Raw genomic sequence first — 22,184 nt, 5'->3', positions numbered from 1 at the left:
TAGCCTCGGCCGAAGTCGTGACAATAAGAAATAGTGCCCATCGTTGGCACTAGCTACCTGTACTGTAAATCTGCAACAGTTTACTAACCACTGTGCTTCCAGTAATGCACAGTACATTCTAGAAATACAGCATGTTACTGTAGAGTCAGGTGTTCCAGTAATGTGCTGTACATTTCTGTTACAGTAAAGGTCCTGTAAATCTACAGTAATACACTGGCTTCTGTGCTGCCAGTAATTTACTGTAAATTTACAGGCCATTTTTTACAGTGTGTAGACAGAAATCCACGAGTACAATCATTATAATCCTTCATGCATTTCTTGAACGATTCTGTTAAGGAAAATGCACTACATCAGGGGTGTCAAATATACAGGCCGTGGGTGGTTTGAGATTAAAAAAATTATAACAAACTCAATATACTTTAAAAATGACTAAAACCAAATCGGAACAGTGTAGAAATGATAATGGACCTATATTCATACAGTTTCTTGACTGTCCAGCTAGCTAAAAATCACTAGACAGTCGGGGAGCATCGAAATTCCAAAAACTATGGCTAGAGGACAATTGTTTTAGCAAATCTTGATGGCAAGGAAATATAATAAATTTTCAGTGTGGCCCTCCGGACCTCGTTGACGACCATTTGCGGCCCCCGGGGCTAAATGAGTTTGACACCGCTGCCCTACATCTTTGTTGACAGTGTGTGTGTTTGTGTGTACCATGTAGCCATGCAGATGTCCATGCATGACTTCCATGCTAAGATGAAGAACAAGCTGCGTATGGTGGCCATGGGGGCCAATACAGTGTTGTGGCTGGCTGTCTGTCTGTCTCAGCTGTGCCCTTCAAGCAGCCCAGTAGACTCTTCTTCCAGAGTGAGACACAGGGGCCTCCTCTGTCCTCTCTCCTCCGTCCTCTCTGGACTCCTTTTGAAAAAGGTCAAAGGTAATCGAGGAGAGGTGGAGAGGAGAGGGAAAGTGGAAGAAAATGCACTTGTATAAAATGAGAATCTCCTTCTCCAATCGCAAGTCATCAGGCAAATTACGTCTACAGGGTGGAATCGCAAGATACATGTATAAAGTGATAAAAAACTAATTTAGCTGGTTGTGCAAGACATCTTATAGATAAAAGGATAAGTAGCATATACTTTTATAATGTTTGCATGCTTTTCTCCTTTGAGAAAACAATAGCTGATTCAAAGGGGGTGTGGCAGAATTCAAAACTCTTCCACGAAGGGACAGGTAGAATAAACTTGTGCTTCCTCACCAAAAGGAGGCTATCGAGGAGGAGAGGACCGTCTTCCATTTGCCTACTAATGAATTGACACACTCCTCGACCACTTATCAGTTTCCGGGAGAGAGGACTGAGGGGAGAGGACAGAGGACAGACTTTTGCCCAAACAAGAAAACTCCAGGGCTGGAGAGGGTAGGTAGTGGAGCAGGGAGGGGAGGGTTTTTTCTTCTTCTTGGAAATGCCTCCTTGATAGACACATCCTGACTCTGTTCAAATACCTTCCTGACATCTCTTACATCTGATACAAATACACCTCATTAAGGATATGCACTGTATAATGCAGGCATAGAAGTAATATTTTAAAAATAAATGTCTATTTAAGCCTCATGATCTGTAAATACATGCAGAATTTTGAATGTGCTTTATGATTGATTGATTGCTATTGCTAAGATCAAAGTGTATCCACACAGTACATTCCAAAGGGTAATGTTTGCGGTCATCTGATGCGCCGTTACTTTTAACAAGATACTACTTCCTTCTCAAATTCTGCTAGAAAGGATATTCCGTTAGCTTGTATGTTGCATACTACATACAGTGACTTCGGAAAGTATTCAGAACCCTTGACTTTTTCCACATTTTGTTACGTTACAGCCTTATTCTAAAATTGATTAAATGAATAAAAATCTGCAGCAATCTACACACAATACCCCATAATGACAAAACTTTATTAAAAATAAAAAACTGAAATACCTTATTTACATAAGTATTCAGACTCTTCGCTACGAGACTCGAAATTGAGCTGAGGTGCATTCTGTTTCCATTGACCATCCTTGAGATGTTTCTACGACCTGATTGGAGTCCACCTATGATAAATGTAATTGATTGGACATGATTTGGAAAGGCACACACCTGTCTATATAAGGTCCCACAGTTGACAATGCATGTCAGAGCAAAAACCAAGCCATGAGGTCGAAGAAATTGTCTGTGCAGCTCCGAGACAGGATTGTGTCGTGACACAGATCGGTGGAAGGGTACCAAAACTTTTCGGCAGCATTGAAGGTCCACAAGAACACAGGGGACTCCATCATTCTTAAATGGAAGAAGTTTGGAACCACCAAGACTCTTCCTAGAAATGGTCGCCAGGCCAAACTGAGCAGTCGGGGGAGAAGGTCCTTGGTCAGAGAGGTGACAAAGAACCCGATGGTCACTCTGACAGAGCTTTAGAATTCCTCTGTGGAGATTGGAGAACCTTCCAGCAGGACAACCATCTCTGCAGCACTCCACCAATCAGGCCTTTATGGTAGAGTGGCCAGACGGAAACCACTCCTCAGTAAAAGGCACATGACAGCCCGCTTGGAGTTTGCCCAAAGGCTCTCAGACCATTAGAAACAAGATTCTCTGGTCTGATGAAACCAAGATTGACCTGGCACCAAGCGTCTGAATGCCAAGCGTCACGTCTGGAGGAAACCTGGCACCATCCCTACGGTGTAGCATGGTGGTGGCAGCATCATGCTATGGGGATGTTTTTCAGCGGCAGGGACTGGGAGACTACTCAGGATCGAGGCAAAGATGAACGGAGCAAAATACAGAGAGATCCTTGATGATAACCTGCTCCAGAGCGCTCAGGACCTCAGACTGGGGCGAAGGTTCACCTTGCAACAGGACAACGACCCTAAGCACAAAGCCAAGACAACGCAGGAGTGGCTTCGGGACAAGTACAGGTGTGCCAAGCTTGTGGCGTCATAACCAAGAAGACTCAAAGCTGTAATCGCTGACAAAGGTGCTTCAACAAAGTACTGAGTAAATGGCCTGAGTACTTATGTAAATGTAATATCAGTTTATTTTTTATAAATTAGCAGAAATGTCTTAAAATCAGTTTTTGCTTTGTCATTATGGGGTATTGTGTGTAGATTGATGAGGGAAAAAACTATTTAATAAATTTCAGAATAAGGCTGTAACGTAACAAAATGTGGAAAAAGTCAAAGGGTATGTATACTTTCTGAAGGCACTGTACATGTCAGTACCAATAGAGCACATACTGGCACTCAGAAATTTTATATGACATTGGACCTTCCGTTTTAGAATGTGCTCTAGGCACCTGGTTTAGGTTGTTGGATGAAGAAATCATGTTTTACTCAGATTCAGCAGTGTATAAAGTTTACCGCATTTCAACAAAGGTCTTCATCAGGGTTTAACAAGGGCCCATGTTCAAAGGTACTACTGGCTATAGTGTGATTACAACCATTTTGAACCGCAGAATATTTTGGAGGTACATAAAGATACATGTCGACTATTTTTGTGTGTTGACTCTTGTTTTATGGGGGTTAGCTGATTTTAAATGAACAAAGTACTTCAACATACTTTCTTCAGTTCATTTATTCAGTTAAATAATTATGTCAATTAAGTCAAACTGTGAACAGAAAAGTGTGAAATGGGTAAATTGTCGTGGAAATTCACCACTAAGGACTCAAACTCAATGAATCAATTTTTATTATCACGGCTGGAGAGGTTCGAACTAAAATCAAGCTTGATCAAAACTCTGAAAACGGCGTTCCCTCTCAGTCCTTATATACTGCCACACAAGTCATATAAGCATGATTTACATTATTCATTATCAACGTTGGTTCCTGCATGTGACTGACGAGACGTCTTCTCTCAAAGCTGAGACCTTGAAACTGAGATACTCCTTTTGGATCCCAGAACAATGTTCTGGGCGTACTGCCAATTGGTCTGAGGAGGAGGTCACAGTCACCTGCACGAACCAAGATTGAGTGAGAGGAGATGCCGTGTACAATTCAATGCTATCTCTTCAGACAACAAAATGTTCTCTCACAGGTACACAAATAAAGCCAAGGGTAATTACAAACATCCCAACGTACTAAAACCTAGCACATCTGGTGCAATAACAAAGGCACTCAATAGATAATATTAGCACCGCACATGTTTACATGCACACAGTATTCCGGATACTAGCTCATATCTCGCTTATGGTCTTATTCGGGATAAGCTGTTTACATGCACCTTTGATATCCAGCTCCCGAGTATCCCTGTTCCCATGAATAAAAATAATATTCCTCATTTAAATTCATTTGGGTTAAATGAAATAGTAACTGAAATATGGACACTGACTGCAGGCCTATAACCGCTCATGTAGCGTAACATAATATTAACTCCTGCAGAATTATCAATTTCTTGAAGTATAATAATATAAATGTACATTTTGTCTTGGGAACAGGATGTGGATAAATATTTATTTCAGCATCTCGAGAAAATGTGAATGCGCTGTTATGACACTTATGCAACCAGACAGTATTTAAAAAACATTAAATATGCAATCCAAGACAAAGTAAAGTCTTATCGGAAACATGTTTTATCATTTTCTCAGATCTTCAGTTCCTTAAAACCGGTCAAACTGATGACATTTGGACATTTTGCACAGGACCAATCTTTCCACTGTTTGGAGTTATTGCGTTTTCTCCCGGTCCCTAAACAAAACAGACAACTATAACTACGTTAACTACATTAATAATGCATTCATTCTATCGATGTAAGACATTATTCTGGTGAGCACTACTTTATTTAGTCTTCTGGGGCAAAAAGGTATGACAGACCAGAAGCTGCATGTATCTAACTATAGTTCACCAACAGATGGCCTACCAAATCTCAGAAATTATAATATGGCCTACCAAATGTCAAAGATTATAAGCAGAAACTCGTCTAAATTAGGGGTGAAAGTAGCCAGTAGACTATATGGTCCAGTACGGAGTATCAGCAAAATAAATTATCATGGTGGATCGAAATGCGCAGGTAGCCTACATTTTGAAGTGATTTGTTTGACAATCAGATGAAAACATAATCACACAACACCAATGATATGCGAAACTGAGCCTGTGCAACCGTGAAAAACATGCAACGTACGTAACAGAGGCAATTTTATAACGGATACAAGCTGAATAGCAACTAAAATAGATCCTGAATAATACGGGATATTGGTGTGCAGTAACTGGTCAGTTTTAAAAAAAGTAGGCCTATTTGGTAATAGTAACATTTAAAAACACCAGTGCAAAACCCTTTTTAAGCGTGCTTTTTAAAAGCTTTACTTCATCATGATTAGGCATGCAAATTATTTATGAAAATGACTTACAAAAAAAAATACATCAAATAAAACCTTGACTGAGTACTTAACCTAAATCAATGAATCAACTATCAATAAATACCAATTCAGTCAATCCACATGTTTATAAGAATAACAGCTCATCATCCTCCTCCTGCACCAACATCAGAACCACTTTGACAGCCATTTCACAGCCATTCCTCCTACTTTGGGAATTATTCCTGGAAGGAACAAGGTAGCTGCAGTCCCAACAGTATCCAGAGCTGTGCTCATAAATGAGGGGTTTTTCTGTTCCTCTTCTGCCTTCGCACCCTTAAGGGCATCTATCTCTCTTTGCATTTGGTGTGCTCTGTCATCAAACCCTTGCTGGAGAAGGTCATTCTGCTCCTGAAATTACAAGGTTTGTTTTTACACATCACAGGCTGTCACTAAAACAAAACACATACAGACAGTTAATCTTACCCCTACAGTTACTGTAGTTTTAAAAAGTGTACTTCTCAATGTTTGTGTTTTTTTTATTCCTACCCTGAGTCTGGCCTGCAGAACTCTATCGTGCTCTGCGACGGCATTTCTACTGTCTCTCTTCATCCTCTCCATCAGCTGGTTCACATTCTCCTCATAGGTCCTCTGGTGGTCCGCTCTCAACTTCTCCTGGACTTCCAGCTGCTCTTCCATGGCGCGATTCTCCCGTTCAGATGCCTCCATTTTCGCTTTCTCCGCTGCAGAAAAAGATAGACAGAGTATGTGTGAGAGAGAGAGAGAGAGAGAGATAAATCAAAGAGAGCGAGAGGTAAGCCTCCATTTGAGATGGAAAATGGAGCCGACAGAGGGCTGCCTTGATTCTTGCTCTTAGGAAACTTTGCAGTATTTTGTTTTTTGATGTATTATTTCTTACGTTATTAGCACAAAAAATTGTTTGTGTTATTCCATACAGCCAGGAAGAACTATTGGATATCAGAGCGGTGGTAACTCACCAGCACTACCAGCATTACGACCAGGAATACGACTTTCCCGAAGCGGATCCTTTGTTCGCACCCCCCAGGGCAATTGAACTGATTACAGAGGCCGACCCAAAACAACGCCGGAGGAGAGGTACTCGGAGCGGTCTTCTAGTCCGACTTAGGAGGCGTGCACACCACCCACCACTTCTGAGTATATTACTCGCTAATGTTCAGTCTCTGGATAATAAAGTTCACGAGCTCAGGGCGAGGGTTTCTTTCCAGAGAGACATCAGGGATTGTAACATACTCTGTTTGTCACGATCGTTACAGGAAGCGGACCAAGGCGCAGCGTGATATGCGTACATTCTTTTATTTAAGTACACCAAACGAACAAAAACAACAAAACAAACGATACGTGAAGTCCTGGGTTGAACACAAACCTTCCGGAACAAGATCCCACAAAACAAAAGTGCCAACAGGCTGCCTAAGTATGGTCCCAATCAGAGACAACGAGAATCAACTGCCTCTGATTGGGAACCACCCTGGCCAACATAGAAAACACGAACTAGAACAAAACATAGAAAATAACACATAGAAACTCCACACCCTGGCTCAACATATAAGAGTCCCCAGAGCCAGGGCGTGACACTGTTTCACGGAAACATGGCCCTGTCGGGATATACTGTCCGAGTTGGTCCAGCCAGTTAGGTTCTCAGTTCATCGCGCAGACAGGAATAAATATCTCTCCGGGAAGCAGAAGGGTGGAGGTGTATGTTTTATGATTAACGACTCATGGTGTAATTGTGATAACATACAGGAACTCAAGTCCTTTTGTTCACCCGACCTGGAATACCTCACAATCAAATGCCGACCGTATTATCTCCCAAGATAATTTTCTTTGGTTATAGTCACGGCCGTGTATTTCCCCCCTCAAGCCGATACCACGACGGCCCTCAAAGAACTTCACTGGACTTTATGCAAACTGGAAACCACATATCCTAAGGCTGCATTTATTGTAGCTGGGGATTTTAACAAAGCTAATTTGAGGAAAAGGCTACCGAAGTTCTATCAACACATCGACTGTAGTACTCGCGCTGCTAAAACACTCGACCACTGCTACTCCAACTTTCAAGATCCATACAAGGCCCTCCGCCGCCCTCCTTTCGGCAAATCTGACCACGACTCCATTTTGCTCCTCCCTTCCTATAGGCAGAAATTCAAACAGGAAGTACCCGTGCTAAGGACTATTCAACGCTGGTCTGACTAATCGGAATCCACGCTTCAAGATTGTTTTGATCACGTGGACTGGGATATGTTCCAGGTAGCTTCAGAGAATAATATCACGTATATACTGATACGGTGACTGAGTTTATCATGAAGTGTATAGGAGATGTTGTACCCACTGTGACTATTGAAATGTACCCTAACTAGTAAACCGTGGATAGATGAAAGTGCGTACCACCGCATTTAACCATGGCAAGGTGACTGGGAATATGGCAGAATACAAACCGTGTAGTTATTCCCTCCGCAAGGCAATTAAACAGGCAAAACGTCAGTATAGGGACAAAGTGGAGTCGCAAATCAACAGCACAGACACAAGACATATGTGGCAGGGTCTACAGACAATCATGGACTACAAAAGGAAAACCAGCCACGTCGCCGACACGACGTCTTGATTCCGTACAAGCTAAACACCTTCTTCATCCGCTTTTAGGAAAGTACAGTGCTACCGACGCGGCCCGCTACCAAGGACTGTGGGCTCTCCTTCTCCATGGCTGACGTGAGTAAGACATTTAATCGTGCTAACCCTTGCAAGGCTGCCGGCCCAGATGGCATCCTTAGCACCCAGAGTATGCACAGACCAGCTGGCTGGTGTGTTTACGGACATATTCAATCTCTCCCTATCCCAGTCTGCTGTCCACACATGCTTCAAGATGGCCACCATTGTCCCTGTACCCAAGAAAGCAAAGGTAACTGAACTAAATGACTATCGCCCCATAGCACTCACTTCTGTCATCATGAAGTGCTTTGAGAGACTAGTCAAGGATCATATCACCTCTAACTTACCTGCCACCCTTGACCCACTTCAATTTGCTTACCGCCCCAATAGATTCACAGACGATGCAATCGCCATCACACTGCACACTGCCCTATCCCATCTGGACAAGAGGAATACCTATGTAAGAATGCTGTTCATTGACTATAGCCAGGCCCGGCGGCAGGATTAACTCGGCAAGGGGGCATCAGAAATGACTAAGGGGGCACAACTATTTTAACTTGCTGATAACACTGGATGGATAATAATAGATAGTACAATTACACATAATGTATTTGCAGCCACGCACGGCTGTCTTGCCGCAAGAATACAGGCTACTGCACCGCTTACAAACATGGACAATTCATAACCGGCTCGAGAAATTGCGAGTTATGACAACGCTACACAGCTACATGCACAACACCCATCAATGCAATGCAAAACTGTTGCTAATTACCGTAATAACACTTCCCCATGCCAATACAATGCATTTCCAATCGCGGAAAGCAAACAATACTGTACAATGCACTACCACGACTTATTGTACAATGCAGCTTGGACGCAGCTACCAAGCTGTCTTCCCACAAGAGTGCCGTACTACGCTGCGTACGATAACAGAGAAATTAGTATTCCATAGCAACGAGTTGTTTATGGCAACACTATAGCTACATCGTTACTCAAACATTGGTCAAGGTCTGCCCACCCTCATCAATGTAATGCAAAGCACCTCTTCTACATTATAAAACATTAAAAACTATTCGATTATATTCTAAACAAAACATTTCCAATCCAATCACATCACAGAAATCAAGCAGTAGACTTGGCAGCAACGGCAATAAAGAAAATCACATTTACGCCTATTTCTGACTTTTGCCACGCATTTCCAAAAGCTAGGAAATAACAAAATAATACAAGCACAGCCAGGCTGCCTGTTCTTACCCATATTCAAAAGAGTTATAGCGCCTTGATGCTGTGTTGTACCTCCTCAGCAGTCTTTTGTTCCACTCCCCACGGAATTTACTTGTAAGATCCCTCTCAAATGCCAGTTGAATCAGCTACGCTTTCCTCTTTGCTTGACATCATGGGAAAATCTAAATAAATCAGCCAAGACCTCAGAAAAATAATTGTAGACCTCCACAAGTCTGGTTCATCCTTGGGAGCAATTTCCAAACGCCTAAAAGGTACCACGTTCATCTGTACTAACAATAGTACGCCAGTATAAACACCTTGGGACCACGCAGCCGTCATACCGCTCAGGAAGGAGACACATTCTGTCTCCTAGAGATGAACGTACTTTGGTGCCACGTTTCTCCAAAAAGTACGATCTTTGTCCCCATGTGCAGTTGCAAACCGTAGTCTGGCTTTTTTATGGTGGTTTTGGAGCAACGGCTTCTTCCTTGCTGAGCGGCCTTTCAGGTTATGTCGATTTAGGACTCGTTTTACTGTGGATATAGATACTTTTGTACCTGTTTCCTCCAGCATCTTCACAAGGTCCTTTGCTGTTGTTCTGGGATTGATTTGCACTTTTCGCACCAAAGTACGTTCATCTCAAGGAGACAGAACGTGTCTCCTTCCTTAGCGGTATGATGGCTGCGTGGTCCCATGGTGTTAATACTTGCGTACTATTGTTTGTACAGATGAACGTGGTACCTTCAGGCATTTGGAAATTGCTCCCAAGGTTGAACCAGACTTGTGGAGGTCTACAATTTGTTTTCTGAGGTCTTGGCTGATTTCTTTTGATTTTCCCATGATGTCAAGCAAAGAGGCACTGAGTTTGAAGGTAGGCCTTGAAATACATCCACAGGTACACCTCCAATTGACTCAAATGTTGTCAATTAGCCTATCAGAAGCTTCTAAAGCCATGACATCATTTTCGGGAATTTTCCAAGCTTTTTAAAGGCACAGTTAACTTAGTGTATGTAAACTTCTGACCCACTGGAATTGTGATACAGTGAATTATAAGTAAAATAATCTGTCTGTAAACAATTGTTGGAAAAATTACTTGTGTCATGCACAAAGTAGATGTCCTAACCGACTTGCCAAAACTATAGTTTGTTAACAAGAAATTTGTGGAGTGGTTGAAAAATGAGTTTTAATGACTCCAACCTAAGTGTATGTAAACTTCCGACTACAACTGTACAGATACACATACATACATATAAATACATATATATACACATACATACATATACAGTGGGGAGAACAAGTATTTGATACACTGCCGATTTTGCAGGTTTTCCTACTTACAAAGCATGTAGAGGTCTGTAATTTTTATCAAAGGTACACTTCAATTGTGAGAGACGGAATCTAAAACAAAAATACAGAAAATCACATTGTATGATTCTTAAGTAATTAATTTGCATTTTATTGCATGACATAAGTATTTGATACATCAGAAAAGCAGAACTTAATATTTGGTACAGAAACCTTGGTTTGCAATTACAGAGATCATACGTTTCCTGTAGGTCTTGACCAGGTTTGCACACACTGCAGCAGGGATTTTGGCCCACTCCTCCATACAGACCTTCTCCAGATCCTTCAGGTTTCGGCGCTGTCGCTGGGCAATACGGACTTTCAGCTCCCTCCAAATATTTTCTATTGGGTTCAGGTCTGGAGACTGGCTAGGCCACTCCAGGACCTTGAGATGCTTCTTACGGAGCCACTCCTTAGTTGCCCTGGCTGTGTGTTTCGGGTCGTTGTCATGCTGGAAGACCCAGCCTTACTGAGGGAAGGAGGTTGTTGGCCAAGATCTCGCGATACATGGCCCCATCCATCCTCCCCTCAATATGGTGCAGTCGTCCTGTCCCCTTTGCAGAAAAGCATCCCCAAAGAATGATGTTTCCACCTCCATGCTTCACGGTTGGGATGGTGTTCTTGGGGTTGTACTCATCCTTCTTTTTCCTCCAAACACGGCGAGTGGAGTTTAGACCAAAAAGCTCTATTTTTGTCTCATCAGACCACATGACCTTCTCCCATTCCTCCTCTGGATCATCCAGATGGTCATTGGCAAACTTCAGACGGGCCTGGACATGCGCTGGCTTGAGCAGGGGGGACCTTGCGTGCGCTGCAGGATTTTAATCCATGACGGCGTAGTGTGTTACTAATGGTTTTCTTTGAGACTGTGGTCCCAGCTCTCTTTAGGTCATTGACCAGGTCCTGCCGTGTAGTTCTGGGCTGATCCCTCACCTTCCTCATGATCATTGATGCCCCACGAGTTTAGATCTTGCATGGAGCCCCAGACCGAGGGTGATTGACCGTCATCTTGAACTTCCTCAATTTTCTAATAATTGTGCCAACAGTTATTGCAAACAAAGGTTTCTGTACCAAATATTAAGTTCTGCTTTTCTGATGTATCAAATACTTACAGGTAAAAGTCAGTAAATTAGAATATTTTGAAAAACTTGATTTATTTCAGTAATTGCATTCAAAAGGTGTAACTTGTACATTATATTTATTCATTGCACACAGACTGATGCATTCAAATGTTTATTTCATTTAATTTTGATGATTTGAAGTGGCAACAAATGAAAATCCAAAATTCCGTGTGTCACAAAATTAGAATATTGTGTAAGGGTTACATTTTGAAGACACCTGGTGCCACAAACTAATCAGCTGATTAACTCAAAACACCTGCAAAGGGCTTTAAATGGTCTCTCAGTCCAGTTCTGAAGCCTACACAAACATGGGGAAGACTTCAGATTTGACAGCTGTCCAAAAGGCGACCATCGACACATTGCACAAGGAGGGAAAGACACAAAAGGTTATTGCAGAAGAGGCTGGCTGTTCTTAGAGCTCTGTGTCCAAACACATTAATAGAGAGGCAAAGGGAAGGAAAAACTGTGGTCAGAAAAAGTGTACAAGCGCTAGGGATCACCGCGCCCTAGTTAAGATTGTGAAAAAAACCCATTCAAAAATGTGGGGGAGATTCACAAGGAGTGGACAGCTGCTGGAGTCAGGGCTTCAAGATCCACCACCAAGAGACGCTTGAAAGACATGGGTTTCAACTGCCGCATACCTCGTGTCAAGCCACTGTTGACCAAGAAACAGCGCGAGAAAGCGTCTCACCTGGGCTAAGGAAAAAAAAGAGCTGGACTGCTGCTGAGTGGTCTAAAGTCATGTTTTCTGACGAAAGCAAATTTTGCATTTCCTTTGGAAATCGAGGTCCCAGAGTCTGGAGGAAGACAGGAGAGGCACAGGATCCACGTTGCCTGAAGTCTAGTGTAAAGTTTCCACCATCAGTGATGGTTTGGGGTGCCATGTCATCTGCTGGTGTCGGTCCACTCTGTTTCCTGAGATCCAGGGTCAACGCAGCCGTCTACCAGCAAGTTTTAGAGCACTTCATGCTTCCTGCTGCTGACCTGCTCTATGGAGATGGAGATTTCAGGTTCCAACAGGACTTGGCGCCTGCACCGCGCAAAATCTACCCGTGCCTGGTTTACGGACCATGGTATTTCTGTTCTAAATTGGCCAGCCAACTCCCCTGACCTTAGCCCCATAGAAAATCTGTGGGGTATTGTGAAAAGGAAGATGCAGAATGCCAGACCCAACAACGCAGAAGAGTTGAAGGCCACTATCAGAGCAACCTGGGCTCTCATAACACCTGAGCAGTGCCAGAAACTCATCGACTCCATGCCACGCCGCATTAATGCAGTAATTGAGGCAAAAGGAGCTCCAACCAAGTATTGAGTATTGTACATGCTCATATTTTTCATTTTCATACTTTTCAGTTGGCCAACATTTCTAAAAATCCCTTTTTGTATTAGCCTTAAGTAATATTCTAATTTTGTAGACACACGGAATTTTGGATTTTCATTTGTTGCCACTTCAAATCATCAAAATTAAATGAAATAAACATTTGAATGCATCAGTCTGTGTGCAATGAATAAATATAATGTACAAGTTACACCTTTTGAATGCAATTACTGAAATAAATCAAGTTTTTCAAAATATTCTAATTTACTGACTTTTACCTGTATGTCATGCAATAAAATGCAAATTAATTACTTAAAAATCATACAATGTGATTTTCTGGATTTTTGTTTTAGATTCCGTCTCTCACAGTTGAAGTGTACCTATGATAAAAAATGACAGACCTCTACATGCTTTGTACGTAGGAAAACCTGCAAAATCGACAGTGTATCAAATACTTGTTCTTCCCACTGTATACATTTCCCTTTATTACTTTCCAACCCCACCACCCCTTCCCTAATTGGAGTAAACTAGTGGACAACAATGCTTAGGCCTCTACTTCAATCTTATAAATACTATATACATTTTATGGACACAGTCAATTTTACAATAATTGTATTTTGTTTGTTTTTACTCCTGAACTTCCTCTACCCTCAACCTCTCCGATCATTTTCATGACGTCCATCCGGTTTGCTTCTATATGCCATATCTTTCTAACTGTGCTCTTTCACAAAAGCTCTCAACCTATAACCTATATACTTATTATGGACACAGTATGCTTTACATTAGTTATCCTGTTGTTATTAGTTGTTGTTAGTTGTTATTAGTCCCATCCTTCAACTCCATTCAACACCTCCCATCTACCTCTTAACACCGCATCCATATTGGATTTCTATTTGCCATATATTTTCAACTGTCCTGTGATGTTTTACAAAAGTTCTGAACCCTTCTATTCTCATTGTTTCTACAGATTGTAAATTGAAAATAAACATTTTTGCTAAACGTATTATATTATTGATCGATTGACTATGACTTTTCAGATCACCCAGTAGTGCTATCTGCAGGGTTAGCTCCAGGTAAATATTGCAATCCTTTAGCCATTCCTGGACCTGTGTCCAAAACAAGCTACAAATGGACAGTACCAATACAAATGATCTAATGATTCTGTCTCTTCGCAGCAAAATCTGCAGAGCTGGGAAGACTGTATCCCCCATATAAATAACATTCTATTGCTAGCAAGAATTTGGTATATTAATTTAAATTGAAAAATTCTAAGTTTTGAATCTGGCGTCGTTTTGCGTATCAGTTCATAAACACTATGCCATGGAATCGGTATGTCAAAAATCTCTTCCCAACTATTTTGCAATCTATATGGGACGGCTGTCAATCCTTTGGTCCTTAAATGAAACTGGTATACTTTTTTATTTATCACAATTTTCTTTAACCAATTATGTTCTTTAATCAATTATGTTATTTAATGCAGGGCCGACAGACAAGTTTCTTACTTTTTCCCCATTCCACTTTCCTCTTCCATTTTTGCGGTAATGCTGCAATTATTTGGTTGTAATTTTGGGTAAAGCAGACATTTCCTTATGTTTTTGTTAGCTGCATGTGCGACATAACTCCACCAATCCTACCTATGATATAATTTACGAAGATTATACTTTTTTTTTTTATAAAGAAATCATGTTTCTTTTTTATCAATTACTATATTTGAGTTGAACCACAATATTTGTTGGATTATTTGTTCTGTCGATTCTGGAGGATGAAATTGAAATTGCAAACAACTTTCTATGGCTTGTTTTAGAAATGGTGATATTTGGGAGATGATTTCCTTTTCAAATAACTGAAAGTGAGAGGTTGTAATCTGAATAAAGGGGAAAAGGTCATTCTTGAACATTGGGTGAGACAATCTTACTAATTTGCTAGAGAACCAGTTCGGATTTAAGTATAACTTTTGTATGACTGAAGCTTTTAGTGATAGGTCTAATGCTTTAATATTTAATAATTTCTGTCCTCCGAATTCATATTCATTATATAAATAGGCCCGTTTAATTTTGTCTGGCTTGCCGTTCCAAATAAAATGGAATATTTTTTTCTCATATAATTTTTAAAAAACTGTTCGCTAGGCTTAGGCAAGACCATAAGCAAATAGGTAAACTTGGATAATACTAAAGAGTTAATCAGGGTGATTTTTCCACAAATTGACAGGTATTTACCTTTCCATGGTAGCAAGATCTTATCTATTTTTGCTAACTTTCTATTAAAATGTATTGGAGTGAGAAATTTTATTTAATTTGGGATATGTATTCCGAGTATATTCACATCACCATCAGACCATTTTATTGGTAAACTACATGGTAATGTAAAATTTTTATTTTTTAGTGATCCAATACGTAATATAGTACATGTATCATAATTTGGTTGTAATCCAGAGAGGTTAGAAAATGTATCTAGAGGCTGTGGAGGGATTCAAGTTGTGGATTTAAAAGAAAACATGAATCAGCGTACAATGACACCTTTGTTTTTAAGCCCTGGATTTCTAATCCCTTGATATTATTTTTGGATCTGATTTTAATAGCTAACATTTCGATGGCAATAATAAATAGATATGCCGATAGTGCACAACCTTGTTTCACTCCTCTTGACAGTTTAAAACTTTCGGAGAAATAGCCATTATTTACTATTTTACACCTAGGGTTACTATACATGATTTTAACCGATTTTATAAGAGATTCTCCAAAATTGAAATGCTCCAGGCATTTATATATAAACCCCAGTCGTACTTTTTCAAATGCCTTTTCAAAGTCTGCTATGAATAGCAGGCCTGGTTTCCCAGATTTTTCATAGTGTTTTATTGTTTCCAGTACTTGCCTTATATTATCTCCAATGTATCATCCATGTAAAAAACCTGTCTGATTATAATGAATAATGTCCGACAATGCCTTTTTAATTCTATGCGCTATACATTTTGCTAGAATTTTTGCATCACAACACAGAAGTGTAAGGGGCCTCCAACTTTATATTTTCCACTTGTATCCTGTTTCAGTAATAATGAAATCAGACCTTCTTCTTGAGTGTCTGATAATCTACCAATTACATAGGAGTTTTTAAAACATGCTAATAACGGTCCTCTGAGTATATCAGAAAAGGTTTGGTTTACCTCGACTGGTATGCCATCCAACCCTGGAGTTTTCCCAGACTTAAAGTCTTTAATTGCATCCAGAAGTTCCTCCTCTGTAATTTCACCTTCACATGAGTCTTTGTGTATGGCTGTTAATTTTACATTATCAATAGAACAAAACATCTCTACAATTAGCTTCAGTTAGAGGAGATGGAGGCGACTGAAACGTAAACATATGCTTAAAGTACTTTGCTTCCTCCTTCAAAATATCATTTGGTGAATCATGGGTGACTCCATCATTTGTAACCAGTTTCAGTAAATTATTTTTGGTAGCATTTCTATGTTGAAGATTAAAAAATAATTTGGTGAATTTTCCCCCATATTCCATCCAGTTTGCCTTATTTGTATAATATATTACACTTGATCTTTCTTGAATAAGTTTCTCCATTTCTTTTTGTTTTTCCTCTAATTTATTCTGAGCCTCTATGTTACATTTTTTATTGCTATCTATCTGTTCTGTTAGACCTTCTATTTCCTTTGTTAGTATGGACTCTTTTGACCTAAATTGCTTTTGTTTTCGAGATGAGTACTGAATTGCATGGCCTCTAAAGGCACATTTAAAAGTGTACCATACAATAAGGGGATTTGCTGTACCTATGTTATGTCGGTCAAAAATCAGTTATAAATTCCTCTGTCCTAGCTAAAAACACGTTATCATCCAATAGGCTTTGATTACATTTACAATATCCTCGCCCATGTGGAAATTCAGTAAGAGTAATGTTTATGCCAATTATATGATGGTCCGACCGCATTCTGTCCCCTATCAACACTTTTTAAACTTTTGGTGCCAACGAGAATGACATAAGAAAGAAGTCAAGACGACTAGTTTGATTGAGTCTCCGCCATTTATATCTCACTAGATCAGGATATTTAAGCCTCCATATACAGTGGGGGAAAAAAGTATTTAGTCAGCCACCAATTGTGCAAGTTCTCCCACTTAAAAAGATGAGAGAGGTCTGTAATTTTCATCACAGGTACACGTCAACTATGACAGACAAAATGAGAAGAAAAAAATCCAGAAAATCACATTGTAGGATTTTTAATGAATTTATTTGCAAATTATGGTGGAAAATAAGTATTTGGTTAATAACAAAAGTTTCTCAATACTTTGTTATATACCGTTTGTTGGCAATGACACAGGTCAAACGTTTTCTGTAAGTCTTCACAAGGTTTTCACACACTGTTGCTGGTATTGCCACTCCAGGACCTTGAAATGCTTCTTACGAAGCCACTCCTTTGTTGCCCGGGTGGTGTATTTGGGATCATTGTCATGCTGAAAGACCCAGCCACGTTTCATCTTCAATGCCCTTGCTGATGGAAGGAGGTTTTCACTCAAAATCTCACGATACATGGCCCCATTCATTCTTTCCTTTACACGGATCAGTCGTCCTGGTCCCTTTGCAGAAAAAACAGCCCCAAAGCATGATGTTTCCACCCCCATGCTTCAGCAGTAGGTATGGTGTTCTGTGGATGCAACTCAGCATTCTTTGTCCTCCAAACACGACGAGTTGAGTTTTTACCAAAAAAGTTCTATTTTGGTTTCATCTGACCATATGACATTCTCCCAATCCTCTTCTGGATCATCCAAATGCACTCTAGCAAACTTCAGACGGGCCTGGACATGTACTGGCTTAAGCAGGGGGACACGTCTGGCACTGCAGGATTTGAGTCCCTGGCGGCGTAGTGTGTTACTGATGGTAGGCTTTGTTACTTTGGTCCCAGCTCTCTGCAGGTCATTCACTAGGTCCCCCCATGTGGTTCTGGGATTTTTGCTCACCGTTCTTGTGATAATTTTGACCCCACGGGGTGAGATCTTGCGTGGAGCCCCAGATCTAGGGAGATTATCAGTGGTCGTGTATGTCTTCCATTTCCTAATAATTGCTCCCACAGTTGATTTCTTCAAACCAAGCTGCTTACCTATTGCAGATTCAGTCTTCCCAGCCTGGTGCAGGTCTACAATTTTGTTTCTGGTGTCCTTTGATAGCTCTTTGGTCTTGGCCATAGTGGAGTTTGGAATGTGACTGTTTGAGGTTGTGGACAGGTGTCTTTTATACTGATAACAAGTTCAAACAGGTGCCATTAATACAGGTAACGAGAGGAGGACAGAGGAGCCTCTTAAAGAAGAAGTTACAGGTCTGTGAGAGCCAGAAATCTTGCTTGTTTGTAGGTGACCAAATACTTATTTTCCACCATAATTTGCAAATAAATTCATTAAAAATCCTACAATGTGATTTTCTGGATTTTCTTTTTCTCAATTTGTCTGTCATAGTTGACGTGTACCTATGATGAAAATTACAGGCCTCTCTCATCTTTTTAAGTGGGAGAACTTGCACAATTGGTGGCTGACTAAATACTTTTTTTCCCCACTGTATCTACTAGTTCTAATGTATCCATGACATTCACGATTTCCTTAAGAGCATGAGGGCGATAGTTTGTAGTGTGATTTCCATTACGGTCCATTGAGCTATTAAAACAGTATTATAATCCCCCCCATTCCTTTTTCCACACAACTTCATCTAGAATTGTTGAATGAGTTTCCTGTAAACAATAGATATTATATTCCTTCTCTTTGAGCCATGTAAATATTGTTCTTCTTTTGTTATTATCTGCTAAGCCATTACAATTATAACTGGCTATACTTATTTCACCACATACCATGATGAGATACAAGTTTCAAATATATTACTTGATATTACTTGTTAGATATACTGCACTGTCGGAGCTAGAAACACAAGCATTTCGCTAAACCCGCAATAACATCTGCTAAACACGTGTATGTGACCAAAATATGTTGATTTGATTTGGGTGGTCATTAAATGTTGTTACCAGGTCATGGTGTGCATTTTCATGGTGACTGTATATCACCTTCTGCTCTCTGCTCAGCTTCACTGAGGGACTTGTCTGCTGACAGGATGGCCTGACCAATGCTGGCCTTCCTTTCCAAGTACTCCTTCAGTACCTCTTCAGCCTGGAACCACCACACATAATGTTTAACTTTCAACATCACATCAGTACATGCATAACTCCTTTGAACAGCATCCACAAAACATGATAATTGCATACTATCCTAAAATAGCTGAAGCACCACCTCAACAACGTACCTTTACACCCCCGCCTTTCTCAGATCTGTATTCGCTGGTGGCCAGTTTCAGGTCGTTGCAGTACTCTTTGTATCCTCCAGAGGTCATGTAGGATCCATCCCTTATTTGCTCCTCCAGAGGGGCAAAGATGCATTCGATTTTGGACTCGCATGCCTTCTGGGACTCCTTGTAGTTCCTCTCACAGATCTTCTGGTACTCCTCCTGAAGCACTTTCTACAGAAAGGATAAGGCTGGTTCAGAATGTACCAGAACAAACCAGAATGTCTTGGTTCAGTTGAGGTAATAAATGGTGAGAAATCTGTCGATGTTCCCCTGGAGCAAGGCACTTAACCCTAATCGCTCTGGATAAGTGAGTCTGCTGAATGACTAAAATGTACATGTAAGTGTAGCATGAAGGGATAGCTCACCCAAATGACAAATTATCCTCCTCTTGTTAAATACATGCATCACTGAATTGAATATTGACTCATTGAATATGGAATCTACACTCCCATACCATGAGCTCCAACTGATACTTCTGGTCCTCGTCTTTAAAGGAGCTGTTGATGAATATGGCCACAGCCTCCTTCTCCATGACAGCATGTACTTCAGACAGCTCCTCTTGGGTCTCTGTGGGGTAGGCCACCCAGTCAGCCATGCCTTTCTGGTAGTGGGCCCTGGCCCTCTCGATGGCACTGGAGTTCTCAATCTGGGCCAGCGCCAACACAGCGTTGTCCAGGCAGGGGATCTGCCCGCTCCGGATGGCAGACACATAGGTCTCTGCCAGGTTTCCCAGCACTGCAGGAGAGGGCAGGGAATCAGCATATCTGGTAGTTGTGGTAATGATGGTGGTAGTACTGTAGCGGTGCTTGTATAGATGTAATGTAAGTAGTAGAATTAATAGTAATTTAAGTACTAATGGTGTTGTTAGTTGTTCTGGTCAAGGTGGTTGTAGTCGTAGTAGTAGTAGTAAAAATAGAGGAAGTAGTTATAGTAGCAGCAGTAGTGTAGTTCTATTATTAAAAATCATTACCTACTTTCATAAGTGCTTTCCATCCTCAATATCAGTGTTTGAATACTCACGTCTGCCGGTAACTTTCAGGCCCTGTTTCAGGGTCTTGGTCTTGGCCTCCTTGAAGACATGGTCACAGAACTCCTTGGCTTGCTCCACAAAGGAGGGCTCCAGGTCAGCATCGGTCAGCTCCTCCATACGTCTCATTTTGTTTCCGTTGGCTGGCCTCTCAAACACAAAGCACCAGCGAGGAGTGAAATAGTTCCGCAGGCAGCTACGAGGCAGGTTGTATGCCTGATCTTTCTTACTATGACCTTTGTAAATGAAAGGGAAAGTAAATCAATCATTAATTAACAAATAAAATATGATTAACCGTAAATTCAATCTAACCATGGTTTTGATTAAGAGATTAAGTTAGCTGCGCTAGCTGTGTTCCCTTCACCTGTTTTCAGTTTAAGAGCGTTCTCCAGGTACTCATTGGCTGTGATGGGTATTCCATCAACCTCCAGGGTCAGGGTGAAATCTCTGACTGTCCACACAAAGGAAGGAAAGTAACACAGGTACTCTGAAGATTCCTCCCCGTCTCGCTGGTTGGACTTCACCTTGATGTGCTCTGTCATTGCTGTCACATAGCTGTGGGGGGGTGTTGAGGACTAAATGAACCCAGACATACAACACTACGCAGTAAACTGGTGTCTGGTTCAAAGACTAAGACAGGATTGATTCTTACTCTGATTGTGTTTTATAGATTTCCTCGAACCAAATTAGACTACATCAATCTATATTTCTTTATAGGCCTGCTGAAGGATACTGTAGTTTCTCCAGGGCGTTGTTGTCGATGGTTCCCATGCTGTTGTACACCAGAGTACTGCTGAGCAGGACAGCCAGGGAAAAGATCCAGTTGTCATTCTTCTCATCACCCTGCAGACACAACAGAAGGAACACCTTGGTACTCTGTTCATACTAGAGTGGATTGGAATAAAGTCAGTAACGAAATGTCTACTCCATATGCCGTTTTATGGGCTCCCTACATAAATAAAGGTTGAAGCTAGAATCCTTAATTGAAACATTAACAAAGCTTACACCCTGCCTCAGTTTTGGTTAAAATCATTATTTAAAAAGCAGAGGGATGGGCCTGGAGAAATGTAATGACTCAAATTCATAGACTGAGCTATGGATGCAATGACTTACCATCCGTGATATCATAATTGTAGTGTTAACCATGATGTTATACAGTGTTTATATACATTTACAAACATTGGAGTAAAACAAGCTTATATTTTGGGTTCTGATGGGGTACGACAGTTGAACTAAGCTCATGAGGCATTATTTATAAGTTATATTCTTTAGAATCAATGGGTATATATCATTAATTTATAAGTCAGACATGATATACAGTTGATGACATCAGCCATCAGTACTAGACACAGTCCACTGAGATAACATGGGACTTTACCCATAGCAATGCTATCTGTCATCTAAACAATCTGAGCCATAAAAGGTTTTTGACAGAGAGTGAACTTTGACCTCCCACCTTCTCCACATCCCCCAGCCCCTCTGTATCCAGCAGCACCAGGGTGTGGTCTCTTTTTTCAGGATGAGGCACACACCACATCCAGATGCCCTTAGTTTTGGACTGGATGGTGGCTCCAAGGGCAAAACCTTGAGGACAGAGGATAAAAACTGTTCTTAGGACATTAAAATAAGGAATCTGTAAAGAGGCAGCTGGATGTAAAGTGTTTACTCAAGGCAGCTGGTTTTCAGATTAACCTTTTTGTCTAGTTATACTGTATATCATACTAACAGACTGAAAGTGAAACTAGCAGCCAGTGCAATAACACAATGTGTCACAGGTCATATAGGTTGTGTTTACGGCACCATTTATCTACAGAACCCACCTAGAA

General features: G+C 40.9%; 1 protein-coding gene across 2 annotated transcripts in view; it reads right to left on the bottom strand.

Annotated features, from left to right (window-relative positions):
* Nucleotides 1–5,288: 5,288 nt before the first annotated feature.
* LOC121571743 (guanylate-binding protein 1-like) overlaps nt 5,289–22,184 on the bottom strand; it is a 37,806-nt gene continuing 20,910 nt past the window's right edge. For both annotated transcript variants that reach the window (XM_041883397.2, XM_041883398.2), the window contains exons 3-11: nt 21,815–21,942; nt 21,092–21,201; nt 20,723–20,913; nt 20,352–20,594; nt 19,786–20,066; nt 19,290–19,502; nt 19,054–19,156; nt 5,865–6,058; nt 5,289–5,726 (exon numbers count right to left, since the gene is read on the bottom strand). In XM_041883397.2, coding sequence (XP_041739331.2) covers nt 5,505–5,726; nt 5,865–6,058; nt 19,054–19,156; nt 19,290–19,502; nt 19,786–20,066; nt 20,352–20,594; nt 20,723–20,913; nt 21,092–21,201; nt 21,815–21,942 — 1,685 coding nt within the window. In that variant the 3' untranslated portion in view covers nt 5,289–5,504. The remainder of the gene's footprint in view (nt 5,727–5,864; nt 6,059–19,053; nt 19,157–19,289; nt 19,503–19,785; nt 20,067–20,351; nt 20,595–20,722; nt 20,914–21,091; nt 21,202–21,814; nt 21,943–22,184) is intronic.

This window comes from Coregonus clupeaformis, chromosome 40 (assembly GCF_020615455.1).
Source record: "Coregonus clupeaformis isolate EN_2021a chromosome 40, ASM2061545v1, whole genome shotgun sequence".
Lineage (NCBI taxonomy): Eukaryota > Metazoa > Chordata > Actinopteri > Salmoniformes > Salmonidae > Coregonus > Coregonus clupeaformis.
Note: the sequence above shows the minus strand (reverse complement) of the source record. Positions and strands in the feature narration are given on the sequence as shown.